This window comes from Chrysemys picta, chromosome 22 (assembly GCF_011386835.1).
Source record: "Chrysemys picta bellii isolate R12L10 chromosome 22, ASM1138683v2, whole genome shotgun sequence".
NCBI lineage: Eukaryota > Metazoa > Chordata > Testudines > Emydidae > Chrysemys > Chrysemys picta.
In genome coordinates this window covers 19,615,887-19,636,166 of record NC_088812.1, presented here as the reverse complement: position 1 = coordinate 19,636,166, position 20,280 = coordinate 19,615,887, and the positions used below count along the sequence as shown (strand labels likewise).

The window sequence follows — 20,280 nt, the reverse complement described above, 5'->3', positions numbered from 1 at the left end:
GAAATGTGCCTATGTCTGTTGGGGGTAATGACTTGCCTATGGAGGAAGCTATGCTGGTCTCCAGGCAGTTGTCTGTGAACAGCCCTGTGTGCTAGGAGATGGGAAATGAGATCCCAAGCTGTGTGTCTGGTAAAGGAGAATGTGTGTCCAGCTCTTCATCTGTGAAGTAGACAGAAGATGCCTTTCAGCCTGTGATGGTTGAGGGTAATGCAGTTATCTCAGAGTTGGTTCTGGATTCAACTAAAGCCCAGTAAGGGAATGGTCCTAAGTTTGTGTCTGCTAGGGAGAATGGCACTGTAACTAGGTTGCATCCAGTTAGTGTCTTAGCAAAATCCCAGAGATCAGACAATTCTGGTGCTTGTATTTTGCCTGTTGCCAATGTGTGGTTGGAAAAGGATGTAGCAACTCTGTCTGACCAGGGTGATATCCTAGCCAGGGCACAAGAAGAGCATAAAGGTGATTTGATTGTGTTACTTACTGACAGTTTGGAAACTTGTAGCAAGAAGAAAAAGATTCCTGAACTTGTGTGTGGCAAAGGGAAGGAGAATGCTTCTAACCTTTTGACTATGAAATCTAGCCGTTGGCCTGAAAGGGGATTGTGTAGAAATCTGCCTGATGAGCCAGAGGTGATCCTGGATGTAACTGAGATCCAGAAAGAGTCTGTTGTTGCTCAGGAAAGTGTTCCTTTAGAGAGCAAGCCCTAGGTGAAGAGGGTAAGGGCAGAATTTCTGTGAGGGATACATTGTTGCTTAGAAAAGCCGCTAGGGAAAGGAGTCCTCATGGTAAACTGTACAAGCAGCTTGCTACAACTGAATGGTGTGCAAGTGAGTTAATCAAGGAAGTTTCAGTTCCTAACAGCCAGAAGTTTTCTGTTGTAAATGGATCCACTGACTTTCCTTTTGAAAGATCCAGTGTGGATAGCTTTGAAAAGGTCTCAGATTGTCTCAATCTGTGAATGTTTTGGTAGGGTGCTCAGTGGGTGTCACATACTGGATTGTTAGGGTTGGATGCTCAGTTGGTGTCACATACTGGATTGTTAGGGCAGGGTGCTGAGTGAATGTCACCCACTGGATTATTTTGGTTGGGGGCTCCATGGGGGTAGGGTGACCAGATAGCAACTGTGAAAAAACGGGACAGAGGGTGGGGGGTAATAGGCGCCTATATAAGAAAAAGTCCCCAAAAACGGGACTGTTCCTTTAAAAACGGGACATCTGGTCATCCTACGTGGGTGTCACACAATGGATTGTTTTGGTAGGGTGCTCAGTGGGTGTCACACACTGGATTTTTCTGGTATGCTCCTCAGGGGATGTCACACACTGGGTTGTTTTGGTAGGGAGCTCAGTGAGTGTGACACACTAGATTGTTTTGGTTTCTTTACCATGAAAGTGCAACTTACAAATGTAGATTTTTTTGTTACTGTTAGGATATAGATATTCAGGCCTGTCTGTAAAGGCCTATACTTTAAGAATTTAGGTGTATTCTTATCACTTAGCTAGTAATAGAGGTATAAAAGAAAGAATCAAAATCACTTTCTGTATGTGTAAGAGCCTTCTCTCACTGTAACGGTCTGAGGCCTGGTTCTTAGGCTAAGGCCTTCAGCTAAGCAGCAGGGGCAGCCATAAACTGGGAAATGTATGGTCACATCCTCACATTCCAAACTAGTCACATGGAAACAAGGTGCTATTGGGCTGTTAGGAATACAATCCTGTTCTGATATTCCTATCCTCTCCAGAGAAAGGAAAGAGCCTAGAAGATATAAAAGGAAACTTAGGTTGATAGTTTTCTGTCTGGTAAGAACTCACTTATCAATAGACACAGCTGGAAAACGCTTATGTCTGTATAGATGTAGTTGTGAAATCCTGACTTCTGTATTGTTTTGTATGTTTATTTGCATGGTCTCTGTCTGGTTCTGTAATTGTTTCTGTCTGCTGTATAATTAATTTTGCTGGGTGTAAACTAATTAAGGTAGTGGGATATAATTGGTTAGCTAATCATGTTACAATATGTTAGGATTGGTTAGGTAAATTTTAGTAGAATGATTGGTTAAGGTATAGCTAAAAATATTACTATATAAATTAGGGGCAAACAGGAAGTAAGTTGGGATTCGAAAATAAGGAAAAAGGAACTTGGATTTAAGCTTGCTGGAAGTTCACCCCAATAAACATCGAATTGTTTGCACCTTCGGACTTCGGGTATTGTTGCTCTCTGTTCATGCGAGAAGGACCAAGGAAGTGTGAGAGTGAAGGAATAAGCTCTCTAACAGTTACATAACTGCACTCAAAACCAAAACAATGTAAAACTTTAGAGCCTACAAGTCGGCTCAGTCCTACTTCTTGTTCAGCCAATCGGTAAGACAAACAAATTTGTTTACATTTACAGGAGATACTGCTGCCTGCTTCTTATTTACAATGTCACCTGAAAGTGAGAACAGGCATTCGCATGGCACTTTTGTAGCTGGCCTTGCAAGGTATTTAAGTGCCAGATATGCTAAACATTCATATGCCCCTTCATGCTTCGGCCACCATTCCAGAGGACATGCTTCCATGCTGATGATGCTTGCTAAAAAAAGAATGCATTAATTAAATTTGTGACTCAACTCCCTGGGGGAGAATTATATGTCTCCTGCTGTTTTACCCGCATTCTGCCATATATTTTGTGTTATAGCAGTCTCGGATGATGACCCAGCACATATTGTTCATTTTAAGAACACTTTAGCTGCAGATTTAGCAAAACGCAAAGAAGGTACCAATGTGAGATTTCTAAAGATAGCTACAGCACTCGACCCAAAGTTTAAGAATCTAAATTGCCTTCCAAAATCAGAGAGGGATGAGGTGTGGAATATGCGATCAGGAGTCTTAAAAGAGCAACACTCACATGCGGAAATTACAGAACCCGAACCTCCAAAAAAGAAAATCAACCTGCTGCTGGTGGCATCTGACTCAGATGATGAAAATGAACATACGTGGGTCTGCACTGCTTTGGGTCATTATTGAGCAGAACCAGTCATCAGCATGGACGCATGTCCTCTCAACAGGGCTGGCTCTGGCTTTTTTGCCGCTCCAAGCAAAAAAAAAACAACCCTGCAGGACGGCTGAGCGGCGAAGCAACAAAAAAACAAAAAATGTGCAGGGAGGCCGGAGACAGGGTGCAAACTTTCGGTGCCACTTACTTGGTGGCTCACGGCTGCCTCCCCCGGCCGCGCTGGCTAGCGGGACTCCCTGCGCTGCAGACGTGCCCCGGGCAGCGGAGTACATGCCCCGGCTAGCGGGGGGCGGGGGGGGGAGCGTGGGGGAAAAGAGAGAAGAGGGGTGGCCAGTGCTTCCTTCAGCCGGGGCACTCGCCATTCGGCCCCTCCTGCCGCGCCGCCTGCAGGTGAATTGAGGGTCAGCGGGGAGGGAAGGACGTGGGCTGCCAGGCTTGCTGCAGACCTGGAACCAGCTAGGGTAGACGGAGCGTGCAGCCTGCTCCCAGCAGGGCGCTCCCCTCCTCCGCGCCACCGCCCCCTACAGGGCGGCCGGAGCGGCGAACCAAAAAAAAAAGGGCGGCCGTGCTACCCTAGGATTGGACGGAATGCCGCCCCTTAGAATCTGCTGCCCCTAGGGTTACCATATTTTGTGCCTCCAAATGGAGGACACTCCAGGGGCCCCGGCCCCGCCCCCAGCCCCGCCCACGCCCCCATGCCCCAACTCCGCCCCCTCCCCAAAAGTCTCCGCCCCCTCCCCTGCTTCCCGCGAACATTTAATTCGCGGGAAGCCTGAAGCAGGTAAGGGGGGGGTGTGGTGGGAGGAGGCGCGGCCCAGGCTGGCCCCCCCGGCGGCTCCAGCCTGGGTCGGCTCGGGCCCTGGGGTGCCGGCCCCGGCCGACCACCCCCGGCCCGCCCAGCACTGCCGGCCCCCGGCGGCCCGGCGCACCCCCCGGCGGCCCGGCCCCGCGACCCCGGCCCGGCTCCGCGGCCCAGCGCACCCCCCGGCGGCCCAGTGCACCCCCCGGCGGCCTGGCCCCGGCCCGGCTCCCGGCCCCGCGACCCCGGACCGGCTCCCGGACCAGCCCCCCGGCCCCGCGGCCCAGCGCACCTCCCGGCGGCCCGGCCCCGCGGGCCCGGACCCCGGCCCGGCCCCGCGACCCGGCCCCGCGCCCAGCCCGGCACTGCGCCCCTGGACCCCGGCCCGGCACCGCGCGCCCGGCCCGGCTCCCGGCCCGGCACCATGCCCCCGGCCCCGCACCGGCCCCGGCCAAAGAGGCCCCGGCCGAGCCCTCCCGATTTTCCCGGACATGCCCGGCTTTTGGGGATTTCCCCCCGGACGGGGATTTGAGCCCCCAAAAGCCGGACATGTCCGGGAAAATCTGGACGTATGGTAACCCTAGCTGCCCCTAGCAAGCACGAGCTTGCTCGGCTGGTGCCTGGAGCAGGCCCTGCCTCTCGAATGGTGGATGAATCTTTAGTGCATCTGGCACGTAAATATCTTGTGACGCCAGCTATAACTGTGCTATGTGAACGCCTGTTCTCACTTTCAGGTGACATTGTAAATAAGAAGCGGGCAGCAGTATCTCCCGAAAATGTAAATAAATTTGTTTGTCTTACTGATTGGCTGAACAAGAAGTAGGACTGAGCGGACTTGTAGGCTCTAAAGTTTTACATTATTTTGTTTTTGCGTGCAGGGTTTTTTTTGTACATAATTCTACGTTTGTAAGTTCAACTTTCACAATAAAGAGATTGCACTCGAGTACTTGTATTAGGTGAATTGAAATACTATTTCTTTTGTTTCTTTTTTACAGTGCAAGTATTTGTAATAAAAAATAAATATAAAGTGAGCACTGTACACTTTGCATTCTGTGTTGTAACTGAAATCAATATATTTGAAAATGTAGAAAAATTCCACAAATATTTAAATAAATGTTATTCTATTATTAACAGCGTGATTAATTGCGATTATTTTTTTTAATTGCTTGACAGCTCTAGTTTTATATATTCTCCTGTGAAAACTGCAACTCAATCACTGTAGTGTTGTGTTTAAGGGCCTTCTGGAAAGTAACTAGCTTTTAAACAGAAGTGAAAGCAGGGTTGCCAACTTTCATGATTTTGTCATGAGTGTCATGATAATTATTGTTTTCCTTAAAGCCCCAGTTCTTCAAGTCAAGTGAATATGTGATTATTTCAGTCTTCTTTGTTAAAGAAAAATGAAGTTTCTAGCCCCCATGGCTGTGGAGGAAGCTTCAAAATATGACCCCAGTGCACCCTAAAGGCTCAAAAAGCAGAAGGCAAATAAAAAGAACACCGCTATTATTTTTACATAATCTCATGATTTTAAAGCCAATCTCTTGATTTTTGGTGAGCCTGATTCATGAGTTTTGAACATTTGGGGTTGGCAATACTGTGAAAGTGACTTGAAAGTGTCACCCCAAGGTGGGTGCAGTATAAATTCACAGGGCCTTGCCCTAGTAGGATGTTTCCAAAGGTTAAAAGGTTAACCAAGCTTAGCGAACTACAAAAAAGTGATAGAAAGTAATCTAGATTTTTCTACAATTGTTTAAATTGTTGTATTCAAGAATAAGAATATATATTAAAATTTTAAAGCTAACCAGTGTCCCTTAGGTGACTTGGCACAAGATGTTGGAACATGTTAGTTATTAGAGCAGGGGCAGGCAAACTTTCTGGCCTGAGGGCCGCATCGGGTTTCGGAAATTGTATGGAGGGCCAGTTAGGGGAGACTGTGCCTCCCCAAACAGCCAGGCATGGCCCGGCCCCTGTCCCCTATCCCCCGCCCCCCGCTTCTCGCCCCTGACGGCACCCCCCGGGACTACTGCCCCATCCAACCCCCCTGTTCCCTGATGGCTCCCCCCAGGACCCCTGCCCTATCCACCACTCCCTGCTACCTGACCGCCCCCAGAACCCCCACACCTGACTGCCCCCGCCGCCCCATCCAACCCCCACTCCTTCCTTACTGCCCCCTAGGATCCCTGCTCACATTTAACCCCCCTGTTCCCAGCCCTCTGACCACCCTGACTCCTATCCACAGCCCAAACTCCCCTGCCCTCTATCTACCCCCCCCGCCCTTCACTTACCGCGCTGCCTGGAGCACCAGTAGCTGGCGGTGCTACAGCTGCACCGCCGGGCTGGAGCCAGCCACGCCACAGCGCAGCACAGAGCACCGGGTCAGGCCGGACTCTACAGCTGCGCTGCCCGGCCACCGGCGCACTGAGGCTGTGGGGGAGGAGGAACATCTGGGGAGGGGCGAGGGACTAGCCTCCCAGGCCAGGAGCTGAGGGGCCGAGCAGGAGGGTCCCATGAGCCGTAGTTTGCCCACCTCTGTATTAGAGCCTAGTGGATCTAATAGTTATTTAGTTTTCTTTCTTTATATGGGAATTAGATACAGTGCTGCTGTCAGCTAATTTCTAAATTAATCTGCAAAAGAACTAGAGTTTTCAGGTGCCTAAGTAGCCCCTGGCATCGTACTTAAAGTTGCCCCCCTCCCTCAACAAAAAAATCTTAAATGGTGCCCCTGGCCTGCAGCCCCTCACTTCTATCCCAGCCCTGGGGAGCAGTGGGTGGATGCAGGGACTGGGCCCGGTGAACTCATGATGCCATTTAACTTTCCATAGGTTGGCTAATGGAAGGAGCTGGTTGGGGTGTCTGTTCATCACTGCCTCGCCTGGGTTGAAACAGAGCTGCTCAACTGTGTGGCATAGACCATGTACTGCAGGGGTAGTCAATTATTTTTTGTCAAGGTCCAAAATTCTTGGTCAAGGTCCAGACTCCAGAGAAACTAATACAAAATAATAATAGTGATAACAATAAGTAAATAAGATTTTGGGCTCCGTTCAAAAGCGTCTGGTGGTCCAGATGTGGCTTGCAGTCTGTTGATTGGCTACCCCTGCCGTACGGCAAGCAGCGATGGAAGAATCCCCTGTGAGAGCTTTCAGGCCTGGTAGGGCTCCCCTGCTGCTGTGGCACACCATGAGTTCAGGATCAGTGGGTTAACTCAATCTGTGTAAACAAAGGGCAGGAACTCCTCCCCCAGCTCTGGGAGGCCCAGCAGGGAGCCCTGGGGAAAACAGTCCTGAATTGGAGCAGGACCAGGACGGGCTGTGATCCATGCACAGGGGATGCTATCACCAGGCCCAGCTGGGAAAGAGGAAGCTGCCAACTGGTCCCACCAGGAAGGGGGCAGGCGGCAGCTGTTTCCGGTTGTGGCTGGAACACCTCCAGGCTCTACCCAGCAGCCTCTTGCCCCAGCTGGGTGCTGACCCCCAGAGCACTGGCACATTACCCAGTCTAACTGCAGCAACCTAGCAACAGCGAGATCAGGTGACCCCCCAAGCCTAGAGAGAAGGCCCCCTCCCCCATGCTAGCCCCCACCCTGATCACTGCCCCAGTAATGCCCAACATTCATCATCCAACAAGGATCCTCAGGCACTTAAAAAAGCTGGATCCGTCTCCTCCCCATGTCACAGATGGGGAAACTGAGGCACGGTGTGTGTGTGTGGGGAAGGGGACAGCCAGTTGGGGCAGAGCCTGGGAGAGAACCAGGAGTCCTATCTCCCACGGCTGCAGTCTGCTAGGCCCATGCTCCCAGCTCCAGCACAAGCTAGGATTTTTGCCTCCATCCATTGCTGGGTGGGAGGGGGAATGTGGGTGTCTGATCAGCATGTTACAATCTTGAGGAACCCAAGAAACTGCTGGAGCCACCAGCCGAGCATAGGATGGGGCAGCCCACAAGGAGAGGCAGGGCCGCCGGGGGGGGGGGGGGGCGCGGCGGCAAGTGAGGCAATTTGCCCCAGGCCCTGGGCCCCGCAGGGGCCCCCACGAGAATATAGTATTCTACAGTATTGCAACTTTTTTTAATGTAAGGGGCCCCCGAAATTGCTTTGCCCCAGGGTCCCTGAATCCTCTGGGCGGCTCTGAGGAAAGGGTTCAGGGTACAGCCAAGCTGGGCTTCGGGGTGAGTTCACTGATTGCCTGTCCATGCTCTGGGCAGGTCACACACTGAGCTGTGATCCTTGGGGATTGGGAGTCACAGCTCCTGTCCCTGCCTCGGCCCTTGCAGCAGGATCTATAGCCAGAGGAGCCTGCCTCCGGGCTGTGCACTGGGTGTGGCTCGCAGGAGATATGAGCCCAAGGGGTGAGCCCTCCTGGAAGCAGCCAGTATCCTGAGGTTTCCACCAGCTGGGACCAAAATCTCAGAGAGCAACTCAGTGGGTTTGAGCCTGAACCTTCGCCCTGCATTGGCCTTGAATTCTCAACTGAACCCCAATCTGAATCCCCCTCCCTTCCCAGGCACCTCAGGAATGAACCCTCAGAGCTGCCCCGAAGGAGCTGTTAGCCCATGGGAGAGTGAAAGAAATCAACTTCCCCTAAGTCCTAGAACATGTCTGGCAGCACTGGGACTCCTGATCACCTCTTCCTGGTCTAACCGTTAGACCCCACTCTCCTCGCTGGGCCAGGAGTAGAACCAGGCATCCTGGCTCCCACGCCCCCTGTTCTAACCACTAGACCCCACTCTCCTCCCTAGGCCAGGATTAGAACCCAGGCATCCTGGCTCCCACGCCGTCTGCTCTAACCACTAGACCCCACTCTCCTCCATGGACCAGGAATGAAGGCATGCTGGCACCCAGCCCCCTGCTCTACTCACTGAAGAACCATCCTTTCCCAATCAAGTCAAAGGTAAGATTGATGCAAACTCAGCCTCCCCCGCCCCGCAGGTCGACCACACCCACCTTCTTGATGTTGTACATGCGGATGAGGACGCCCTTCCCCCTGTCATTGAGGATCGTCAGCTTCTCCGCGAACTTGTGCTGATAGATGGAGGGCAGAGACATCTCTCCAGGTGAGATCTCGCCCCCCTCTGCACCCAATAACCTGCTGGAGGGAGAAGGCCAGGCCTCCCAACGGCTACACACCCGACAGGCACCAAGTCACCAAAATGGCACGTCTGCGTGGGGGGATATGGGGCTGCGTTGCTGCCGCTCCTTCAACTGGTGCTTCCTCTTTGACTGCGGGGGGGGGAGGGGAGGGGAGAGAGGAAGACGGCAGCGATCCCACCATCTGATTGGTCCAGGCACTCGAAGCCACCGCAGAGCTTCACTCCACACCGACACTTCCCCAAGCGCTGACAGCAGCTTCCCCTTTTGGGCCATGGCTTCCTGGGCTGGGCTCAAGGGCGGGGCCTCAGCAGGGCCTCAGTGAATTGTGGCAACCCCATCACACAGAGCAAGTCTGCTCTGCTCTTGCCAAACCCTGGCTGTGTGACGTCCCCTGAACATTCGCCGTCAGCCCTTGGCCAAGCGGGGCCTGAGCCGGACCCAGGGGTGCAGGGCTCACTCCTCAATGCCCCCTGCCATTCATACCAGTGCAAAACAAGTGAAAACACCAACACCCTGATCCAGGGGCAACGGATTCTGCCTAGAAGTGAGGGGGCATGAGGCACTCATTCTCTTTCCCAAAGCCCTGCCCCCCGCCAAGCCAGAATCCAGAGCCAAGCTGGTCCAAGAAGCCCAGACCCCTCCACCTGCCTGAGAGCAGCCCCCAACCTGTGTCCCCACCCCCTGGGCCTCATACCCAGGGCAAGTGAAGGGTCCACGGCTCCCCACAGTTGCCCAGGCTCCCTGGGCTGGGCTCTGCTTCTGACCTGGCTGGGAGGCGGTGCCTTGGGGGGGAAGAGGAGGGGCAGAGGGCCACGCCCCTGGTGAAAAGTGGACAGGACAGGCCTCTTAGTCGTTCACCCCGCCCCCCATTCTGGTGCCCCTGCCCTGATCTGGCTATGCATGACACCCATGTGGCCTGGGCCTGGCCCTGGATGATGGCTTGAAGTACAAGGCCACAGAGAACCAGGGCCATGAGCGGCTGATACAGGACTCGATTAATAACGAACTAAAGGAGGGTTATGTAATTAATGCAAATCAGCATGGGTTTATGGAAAACAGATCCTGTCATACTAACTTGATAGCTTTTTTGATGAGATTACAAGGTTGGTTGATTAAGGTAATAGTGTTGCTGTAACAGACTTACACTTCTGAAAGACATTTGACTTGATGCCCATGACATTTTGATCAAAAAGTAGAACAATATAAAAGCAACATGGCACACATTAAATAATGGTCAATAACGGTAAGTAAATTATAACAATGATGAATAATAAAATAATAATAGTGGTAAATACTGAAAAGGACAGGTCACTGCTACAGAGCGATCTAGATCTTTTGGTGACCGGCGCAAACAAACAATATGAGTTTTAATGCAACTAAATGTAAATGTATACATCTGGGAACAAAGAATGTCGGCCACACTTACACGATGGGGGACTCTATCCTGGGAAGCAGGGACTCTGAAAAAAGATGTGGGGTCAAGGTGGATAATCAGGTGAACATGAGTTACATGAGCTCCCCATGTGACTCTGTGGCCAAAAGAGCTAATGTGATCGTGGGATGCATAAACAGGGGGATCTCATGTAGGAGGAGAGGTTATTGTAGCTCTCTATTTGTCTCTGCTGTGATCACAGCTGAAATACCATGCTGAGTCTGGTGTCCACAATTCAAGAAGGATGTTATTGGAAGGTTCAGAGAAGAGCCACAAGAATGATTAAAGGATTGGAAAACCTGCCTTATAACGATAGACTACAGGAGCTCAATCTATTTAGCTTAATAAAAAGACGGTTAAGGGGTGACTTGATCACAGTCTATATGCATCGACATAGAAAACAAATATTTAATAATGATTTCGTCAATCTAGCAGAGAAAGGTCTGACACGATCCAGTGGCTGGAAAGTGAAACTAGACAAATTCAGACTGGAAATAAGGTGTACATTTTTAACGGTGAGAGTAATTAATCATAGTAACAATTTACCAAGAGGCGTGGTAAATTCTTCGTCACTGACAATTTTTAAATCAAGATAAGATGTTTTTCTGCTAGTTCTGTTGTAGGTATTTTGTGCTATGCAGGAGGTCAGATGAGGTAGATGATCACAATGTTCCCTTCTAGCCTTAGAATCTAAGAGTTCAAAACCCAAACTCAGATTCAGCTGTTGCCCCACAGTCTTCCAATGGGCCAAACCAAACCCCCAGCTCCAAATACCCCAGGGCCTGGGGTGCTTCATAATCCATGCAGCATGAACCCAGTTCGACCCACGTCACCTCTTGAGCCACTAGAGGGACGTAAGATGTTTCCTCTGGAGCCAGAACATTGAGGTGTCAGATCCAACCTGGCCTGTGCTGTGCTAAGAGAACCCAGAACCAGCAGGCCGGGCCTAGGCTGGATCGGCATGGACAACCCTGCTTGTGGTGATTCTGTGAGCGTCTCTCTGGCCTGTCTGCAGGAGGGCAGATTGGATGATGTGAGCAGCCTTGACATCTCTGAGCAGCTCCGGGCACAGGAGTGGAGCTGCTGGGGGGCAGTATAAGGGGTCACTACAGTCACTGCCTCTGTGGGTACTGGCTTCCAAATGGGATGTGTTCACGATTCTCCCACTAGGAGCTTTTAGAAACCCCTTGGCATGATTTGCAAGGCTGGAGGTTTTAACACAGGCAGCAGTTTTGCCAAGTGTGTGAGAGAATGTGCACGTGCACGCAGGCCGAGTTCAGCGAGACATTGATTTCTTCGGTGGCAAACCGAAAAATCCGAAAAAATATTTTTGGTTCATTTCAAAACAACTTTTTTTTGCTTTTCTTATCAAAATGGAGAACTGACAACACTGAATGAAATATTTTGACATTTTCCATTATTTTTCCCAACCAAAACTATTTGCAAATTCAGGCTGAGTTTGCCAAATAGTTTTGGTGCTGTCCCCAAAAATGCATTTTTCTGTGAATTTACTCTTTGAGACAAAATATTTGCCCAGCTCAGTGTGCAGAGCCCAGCACAGTATGGCCTCTAGACAAGACAACTGATAAAGCACAAGGCATCCTGCTCTTCTACTGGATCTGAGCCCATGGCAGCTCCAAACTATGGACTAGGGCGCCTTGTGGCGCTGAGGCAGCTGTTTCAATGCCCATTTTCCCCAAACCTGTGAAAGCCGAGTTTCCCCAGGGGATCACAGACCCAAACGTGACAGCTCTGCCATGTAGCACTAAGAGCCAACTCACAAGGAGCTGCTCCACAGGGAAAACAGTGCAATCTCGACAGGTTTCAGAGTGGTAGCCATGTTAGTCTGTATCAGCAAAAACAACAAGGAGTCCGGTGGCACCTTTGAGACTAACAGATTTATTTGGACATAAGATTCTAGCCCACGAAAGCTTATGCCCAAATAAATTTGTTAGTCTCTAAGGTGCCACAAGGATTCCTCGTTGTTAGTGCAATCTTGGTAATCAAAGCTTCCCACTCCCTTCTCCCATGCTTTGACCAGCACTGAAATAGTTAACGGTGCTGACATTCAAAATCCCAGCACTGGCCTTTGGGTGACCCCACAATGAGATGATGGGGCAGTTCACACCTTTCCCAGCTATGGCTTCAGGCGTTGCAGAGTCAGAGGCCCCTGTCAGGACAGCTCCCTCTCAGTCACCCAAACTCAGGCAGCCGGTGCTGCATCTCTTGAGTCATCTTTTGACAATTTCCTCTGCAACCATAACAGCCAGAGACGGGTCTTTTTAAATGACAGCAGAGATTCTAGGGAACAATTGTGACACCTCCCGGCGCCCTCTAGCTCCTGCTTTGCCCCCCAGCAAGGGGCGCTCCCGCACTTTGGGAAACCTGGAACCCTTCCAAATGAAGGATGGTAGACAAGGGTCCATCCACCACACTACAGATACAATGGATCCAGGGAACCCAGGGGCAAGATGTTTCCAGTCTGTGGGATGGATGGGAGAGCTGCCCGTGAGCTGGCTAAAGAGGGAAACTCTCCCAGGAACAAATGCTTCCGGGGGAACTGACTGGCCTCATGGAGGGTTATGGCCTCTTGTGCAGGTTCTGAGGCCTACCTCACTGCCTCAAGAGCACCCCCTCTGCTAGGACAACAGCCTGTGGATGAGGCCTAATCAGGTTAGAACACCAAGCTCTATCTGGCCTGGGATCTTAACCTGCTCCTAACAGACAGCTCCCTCTCATAATGTGAGCCGCAGAAAGTCATTGCTTTGAGGGTGGGGATCAGTCTAATTCCTAGTGGCCCTGTTGCGGATCCACAGGGTCTATGGCCGGCCTGTAACCTGTCCCTTAGGAGTGACCCTGGTAGTTCCACAGGGCCAAGCCCATGGCTTCCACAACTCGAGAACTCAATCCTTGTCTCTTTCTTTGGCTCCCCACAGAGAAAACAGCCAAGCCAGACCCCTGCCGGAGGCTTGTACTGACATTGTCCGCTTCAGGGCACAGCGCCCTCAGGGAGGATTTGAAGCACCACGATCAGCCTTTCAAAACAGAGCAAGGTTTTTTAGTGAACTGGAACCCAGCATGGGAAGTCCTTAGGTCAGCAGAGAGAAATAAAGTTAAAGACAGAGTCCATCTGGCCAAGCCAGAGCAATCCACCAGCCAAGTGCTCAGGATGCCAGTTCTGATTCTGGCTCTCTATCTCATTCAGTTCGATCCAGGTGAGAGCAAGCCAGCCTCTTCCAAAAGCCAGCTCGGATTCCCTTCCTCCACCTCTTAGTGGAGTTAGTCCTTTGTCTTCAGGCAGAGCCAGGCAGCTTCTCACACTGTAGTGTCAATTGTTCAGTACTTGGGGCTTCTATTGTCTTTTCAGATTCTCTGTTGTTATGGATGGGTTCCCACCAGTTCTTTAAGGACCCATCCTCCCACCCCAGACAGTGACTTAACGCTTTTGCATCCACTGGGTAGCAACGCAAAGTACAGAGGGAAACTACAGTACAGGTAGGAGTCACAAAAATATTACAAGCAACAAAGAGTCCTGTGGCACCTTATAGACTAACAGATGTATTGAAGCATAAGCTTTCGTGGGTGAATACCCACTTCGTCAGACGCATGTAATGGAAATTTCCAGAGGCGGGTATAAATATGCAGGCAAGAATCAGTCTGGAGATAACAAGGTTAGTTCAATCAGGGAGGGTGAGGCCCTCTTCTAGCAGTTGAGGTGTGAACACCAAGGGAGGAGAAACTGCTTTTGTAGTTGGCTAGCCATTCACAGTCTTTGTTTAATCCTGAGCTGATGGTGTCAAATTTGCAAATGAACTGAAGCTCAGCAGTTTCTCTTTGAAGTCTGGTCCTGAAGTTTTTTTTGCTGTGGTGGAATTCTTCCAGCGTCTCCTTCCCATGGGTCCAGATGATGAAGATGTCATCAATGTACCATAGGTAGAGAAGGGGCGTGAGTAGACGAGAGCTGAGGAAGCGTTGTTCCAGGTCAGCCATAAAAATGTTGGCATATTGTGGGGCCATGCGGGTGCCCATAGCGGTGCCACTGGTCTGGAGGTATATATTGTCACCAAATTTGAAATAATTGTGTGTGAGGATTGTGACAGTGTACCCCATAAGGCTTTATGGGGGGGGTGCTTATAAATGTATGTATGACATAACTGGAATATGTTTTGTGCTGCCTGTGCCATGTAATATATCTCCGTAAAAGTTATGGTCTACTATATCTATTCATCCTATTTGTACATGTATATCATTTTCTACTTGAGGTTAAGAATATGGGCTGTATGCTGACTTGGTTACTAAGTAAGCTTTGTGAGGCATTTAGTCAGCTTCTTTAGGAAGGAATTCGCCAGGTTAAGTACCTGATCAGGAAACACTTGGGGAACAATGCATCTTGGAATGCTCCAATCCACATAAGAAGTCTTCCTGGAGACATGCAAGATACCATGTGGACAATGGCTTCGGCCTGTAAAGGCTGAGTCATGCAGGGACATGTGACTTGCCCAGGTGACTCCAGAACTCCATCTTGGAGCTGGACTTTGCATAGGAGGGAGGAGGGGGGTCTCCACCCACAAGAGAGAGTCCATTTAAACCTGTGAGAGACCCCTCCACAGGGTCTTCGGCTGGCTAAAGAAGGAGCCTCTCCACCCCCCCAGGATACTTGAGGGAAACTGAAACAAAGGACAGTAACTACAGGGGGTGTGAGTGATTGCTGGACCCAGACTAAAAGGAGATTAGCCTGTAAAAGGGAGCATTCTGGAACTGGTGAGGAACTTATCTGCATCTAGTTTGATTATACATAGTTTTGCGCATTTTATTTTATTTTGCTTGGTGACTTACTTTGTTCTGTCTGTTACTATTTGGAACCACTTAAATCCTATTTTCTGTATTTAATAAAATCACTTTTTATTTAGTAATTTACTCAGAGTATGTATTAATACCTGGGGGAGCAAACAACTGTGCATATCTCTCTATCAGTGTTATAGAGGGCGAACAATTTATGAGTTTATGCAGGGTAAAACGATTTATCAGGGTTTAGACCCCATTGGGAGTGGGCATCTGAGTGCTAGAGACAAACACACTTCTGTAAGCTGTTTTCAGGTAAACTTGCAGCTTTGGGACAAGTGATCCAGACCCTGGGTCTGTATTGCAGCAGACTGGAGTGTCTGGCTCAGCAAGACAGGGTGCTGGAGTCCTGAGCTGGCAGGGAAAACAGGAGCAGGGGTAGTCTTTGCACATCGGGTGGCAGCTCCCAAGGGGGTTTCTGTGATCCAACCCGTCACAAGGATAAAGTCACAGAGCTCAGCAACCAGTTGTGCTGTGTCATCATCAGGGTTACTGTTCCTGACAGCTTGTATTCCATCTGTGTGTGGGATGTTTGTGTAGAGAGCCTCCACATCCATGGTGGCTAGGATGGTGTTTTCTGGATGATCACCAATACATGTAGTTTTCTCAGGAAATCAGTGGTGTCACAGAAGTAGCTGGGAGTGCTGGTGGTGTAAGATCTGAGTAGAGAGTCCACATATCCGGATAGTCCTTCAGTGAGAGTGCCATCAGAATATCTGCACTTTGCCACGGGCCCTAACTGGCTGCCTGGCTGGCAGTGCCAGGAAAGAGGTGAGGACCGAGCTGAGCCGTTTGCGGGGCAGTGCGAGAATCTTCCATTGCCATTTGCGTGTTGGGAGATAAGGAGATGAATGAGCCTTCAGCACTGACTCTCTAGCACCTCCCACCATCAAGACCACCACACACAGTGGCTTACTGGCCAGTTGATCATGATGTACATCACAAGAACACCTACGGGCCCAACTGAGATTAGGGCCCTGTCATGCCAGGCGCTGCACAGACACAGAGCAAGAGACGTCCCTGCTCCAGGGGCTTCACAGTCTGAATGGACAGGACAGACACAGGGTGGGTGGGGAAACAGAGGGTAAGCAACTTGCCTAAGTCACACAGCAGGCCAGGGAATAGAAGCCAGGTCTGAGAGATAAGGTAGGAATTTCCCCTCACCTGTGCTAAATAAGTGGCCTATAAAAGGAGCTGAACGCTGCTTAATGAGCAGAGCAGCAGTGGCTGGGCTGGCAGGACGGACACAACTTCCAGAGAAGGACGTTCTGTGAGGTGGTGAGTACAGGCAAGACTCTGTGGGAAGAGTTATGGTAGAGTAAAATCAGGGTTTGGTGCTTAAAATTAGCCTGAAAGACACTTAAAAAGATTGTGTCTCTGGGATTCCCTAGTCAGGTATCTGGTTTCTAGCTCCAATGCTGGTCTCTCTTTACTCAGAGGGTTAGGGGCTGGGAGGGGAAGTAGCTGCTGTGGAAACCTCTTCCTGAGAAAACTGGAGGTGGGAGTTGGAAAAAACTAAAGGCAGACCAAGTTTCTGAACTGAGAAGCATTGCAGCTTGAGTTGAGATCCTGGGAAGGGGGGGTAGAGAGCTAGCAAAGGCTCTTATAAAATATTCAGTAGGTGGCTTTCTAGCCCCCTTAGCCTGTTGAAGCTGTGATAACCGCAATACCTAGCTTTTCTACTGAGCCCAAACACTATGCATCTCAAAGTGCTTGGCAACAGCAGCACAATGCTGTCCCCATTTCCTTGCTGTAATGCTGCAGTATGTGTGCTGAGTTTCTTAGCTCTATGAGCCAGTTCCTTGTGCCGACCCTGTAAGGCAGGAGTTCATAGCATGTCAGGGTTGGAAGGGACCTTAGGAGGTCATCTAGTCCAACCCCCTGCTCAAAGCAGGACCAACCCCAACTAAATCATCTCAGCCAGGGCTTTGTCAAGCCAAGCCTTAAAGATTCCACCACCTCCCTAAGTAACCCATTCTAGTAGTGCTTCACCACCCTCCTAGGAAATAGTTTTTCCTAATATCCAACCTAGACCTCCCCCACTGCAACTTGAGACCGTTGCTCCTTGTTCTGTCATCTGCTACCACTGAGAACAGCCGAGCTCCATCCACTTTGGAATCCTCCCTTCAGGTAGTTGAAGGCTGCTATCAAATCCCCCTCACTCTTCTCTTCTGCAGATTAAACAAGTCCAGTTCCCTCAGCTTCTCCTCATAAGTCATGTGCCCCAGCCCCCTAATCATTTTTGTTGCCCTCAGCTGGACTCTCTCCAATTTGTTCACATGCTTTGTGTAGGGGGGGGGGGGGGGGCCCAAAACAGGATGCAGTACTCCAGATGTGGCCTCACCAGTTCTCAACCTTTTCTTTCTGAGGCTCCCACAACATCCTATTAAAAACTCCACAGCCTGCTGTTTTTCTACATATAAAAGCCAGGACCAGCATTAGGGCTTAGCAAGCAGGCAACTGCCCAGGGCCCCATGCCACAGGGGGTCCCATGAAGCTAAGTTGCTCAGGCTTCAGCTTTAGCCCTGGTTGGTGGGGCTTGGAGCCCCTGGCTTCAGCCCCATGCAGTGGAGCTTTGGCTTTCTGGGTGCCGGCAAGCCTAATGCCGCCCCTGCTTGGTGCCCCCCCCCGAAACCTGCTGGTGGCCCCCCAAAGAGTCTGTTCCCCTGGTTGAGAAAGGCACTGGGGGCCTGATTGGCCTTGCCTGGCCCGTTGTGCCATTGCAGACAGGCAGTGAGGTGAAGTGGCTGTGAAATGCCACTAGCCCTGGATGGGCATCGATGGGCATAGCTATAATGGTATAACACTAGACTAGTCCTGCCAGTCAGCTTCCCAGTGTAGCCAAGCAACACTGCTCAAATGGAGCAAAGTTCTCTTGGTGCTTTGCATACACATCAGGGCTGAGCCCCACCCCGTGTCTCTGAAGAATACTCAGGAGTCCTTACCATGCAGAAAGCAGCACTTAGCACTCTGTAAACACTCTCCACTTGGAGACAGACTGGAGACTGAGGCGTGGCCTACACTTAAAACAGCAGTGAAAGTGTTGGAGGAGGTGGCTTTCCTGCAGTGACAGGAGGAGCCCTTCACACAGTGTAGGCTGTTTCTGAGGCCTTGGCTACACTCGGGGGGGGGGGGGGGGTGTTTTTTCACACCCCTGAGCGCAGCAAGTGCAGCGCTGTGAATTGCGAGTGTAGCCAAGGCCTTAATTATGAAGTTACGCCAGCATAATTACAGCACTGTAGCTATGCTACTATGGACCAGTGCTTCTCAACCTATTGTGAGCTGCATATGCAGCCCACAATGTGTTATGTGGGCCACGTCCAATACTACCTGTATGGCCCTGAGGATGTCATATGGGCTGCAGCATTCTGTGCTGATTGGGCTGCAGGTTGAGAGAGACTGCTATAGACCTTGTAGTGTAGATAAGCGCTCGCGCTTCAACAGCTGTCTAGATCCCCAGACGGGTGCCAGCTGAAGTGTCAATATCTCTTGGTGATAACCATGCTCCCAGCCTTGCCCACCTGCTGGTGTGTCTGGGACGGCTCTTTGCCAGCTCCTGCACCGTCCCCATGGCGGGTGGGCAATACTACCAGGGCCTGTGGCTCTTGCCTTGAATCTATGGAGCCTGGTGTCTAGCTAACACCCCAGCTCCTGGAGATGTGACACTGGGAGGATGCTGCTGGTCTTCAGTTACCTAAGGCCTAGCCTTGCTTTAAGGGGGCAGCTGGCCCCTCACTGGGGTTCCTGGGTTGGCCTCTCCCAGTACCCAAGGGAAGGGCCAATGAGAAATCAAGATCCTGAGACTGACAGTCCACAAGACCAATAGGGAGAGGCCAATGCTCTAGGTCAGCCTGATTAACAAGGCAGGTGGGCCAATGAGGGAGTCAAGCTTGGGGTCCTGTCCTCTGTGAGCTGGAGCTGCCTGAGCCAGCGCAGGGCGGAGCTAAGGGGAGAGCAGTGGGCAGAGCTGGGCCAGAGGCAACGCAGGAGGAGCGTTACTGTGCCACCAGTGTCACTGAGTATTGGGGGACTCAGGGCCCTGACCCCCGGCTTCCTGCGATTCACCATGACTCTCAGCCAGCCAGTAAAGCAGAAGGTTTATTTGGATGACAGGAATACAGTCCAAGACAGGTCTTGCAGGCCCAGACAACAGGACCCCCTCAGTTAAGTCCAGCTTGGGGTCCCAGGGCATCCCAGCCCACCCCCCTTTGGGGGGGGGGGGGGTCAGAGCCATCTCTGCCTCCCAGCCATCTCTCCAGCTCGCTTCCAGCACTCTGCCTTCAGCGACCCCTCCCACAGCCTTTGTTCCGTTTCCCAGGCCAAGGAGTCACCTGGCCTCCAACCCCTTCCTGGGCTCCCATGCTACACGCCCAGGTATTCGCCCTCGGGCAGACTCAGACTCCCATCCCCCAATGCAGATTATTCAGCCACACTCCCCTGTCAGCATTCACACACCACAGTAAGAACAGGCCCAGTTCGTCACAACCAGTAACACCAAAGCGGCTGGGGAAAGCGAGGGGGCAGCAGGCCCAGCGCAGGGAAACACCCCCCCCCAGGCGCGAAGCCTCGCAGGCCGGACTTGGAGGTGGGTCGTGGCCAGTAGTGAGCTGGAGCCGGTTTGCGCGAACCGGTTGTTAAATTTAGAAGCTGGTTTAGAACCGGTTGGTAAAAGGGTGGACAAACTCGGGCCCGCGGGACCATCCTGTCCAGCCCGCCTGAGCTCCCAGCTGGGGAGGCTCCCCTTCCCCCCCCCCCCCCTCACAGAGGCCGGCGCCAGCACTCTGGACTGCTCCTGGGCAGCTCCTGCTGCATGGTAAGGGGGTAGGGCTGTGAGCTCCAGCGAGCCGCGCAGCATCCATACACACTGCCCTGAGCAGCATGGTAAGGGGGCTGGGCTGGGGCCAGGAGGAGGGGTTGGATAAAGGCAGGGAGCGGTTGGAGAGGGCGGAGGTTCTGGGGGTGGTGGTCAGGGAATGGGGAACAGGGGGGTTGGGTAGGCGTGGGAGTTCTGGGGGTCTGTCGGGGGTGGTGGTGGATGGGGTTGTTGACGTCACCAGGCATTACCATCACCCTAGGTGACTCAGGAGGGTGGAAAATCACAAGTGTCAATGAAGCCTTCCTGCACTAGGCCTGAACCAAACTCC

The 20,280-nt window shown here is 51.5% G+C and overlaps 2 protein-coding genes across 4 annotated transcripts in view; one reads left to right on the top strand and one right to left on the bottom strand.

Annotated features, from left to right (window-relative positions):
* The window catches only part of NCKAP1L (NCK associated protein 1 like), a 91,950-nt gene extending 82,933 nt beyond the window's left edge, over nucleotides 1–9,017 (bottom strand). The window contains exon 1 of one of the 2 annotated variants that reach the window (XM_065576410.1): nucleotides 8,716–9,017. In XM_065576410.1, coding sequence (XP_065432482.1) covers nucleotides 8,716–8,817 — 102 coding nt within the window. In that variant the 5' untranslated portion in view covers nucleotides 8,818–9,017. Of the gene's footprint in view, nucleotides 1–6,063; nucleotides 7,291–8,715 lie in introns of those variants that run through there. The other variant, XM_065576409.1, reaches the window with a different exon arrangement.
* The window catches only part of LOC101942172 (gametocyte-specific factor 1-like), a 36,969-nt gene that overhangs the window by 1,486 nt on the left and 15,203 nt on the right, over nucleotides 1–20,280 (top strand). Inside the window, exon 1 of one of the 2 annotated variants that reach the window (XM_042844777.2) lies at nucleotides 16,265–16,414. The exons of the other annotated variant lie outside the window; for it this stretch is intronic. The gene's annotated coding sequence lies outside the window, so the exon portion shown is untranslated. Of the gene's footprint in view, nucleotides 1–16,264; nucleotides 16,415–20,280 lie in introns of those variants that run through there. 2 annotated transcript variants of the gene reach the window in all.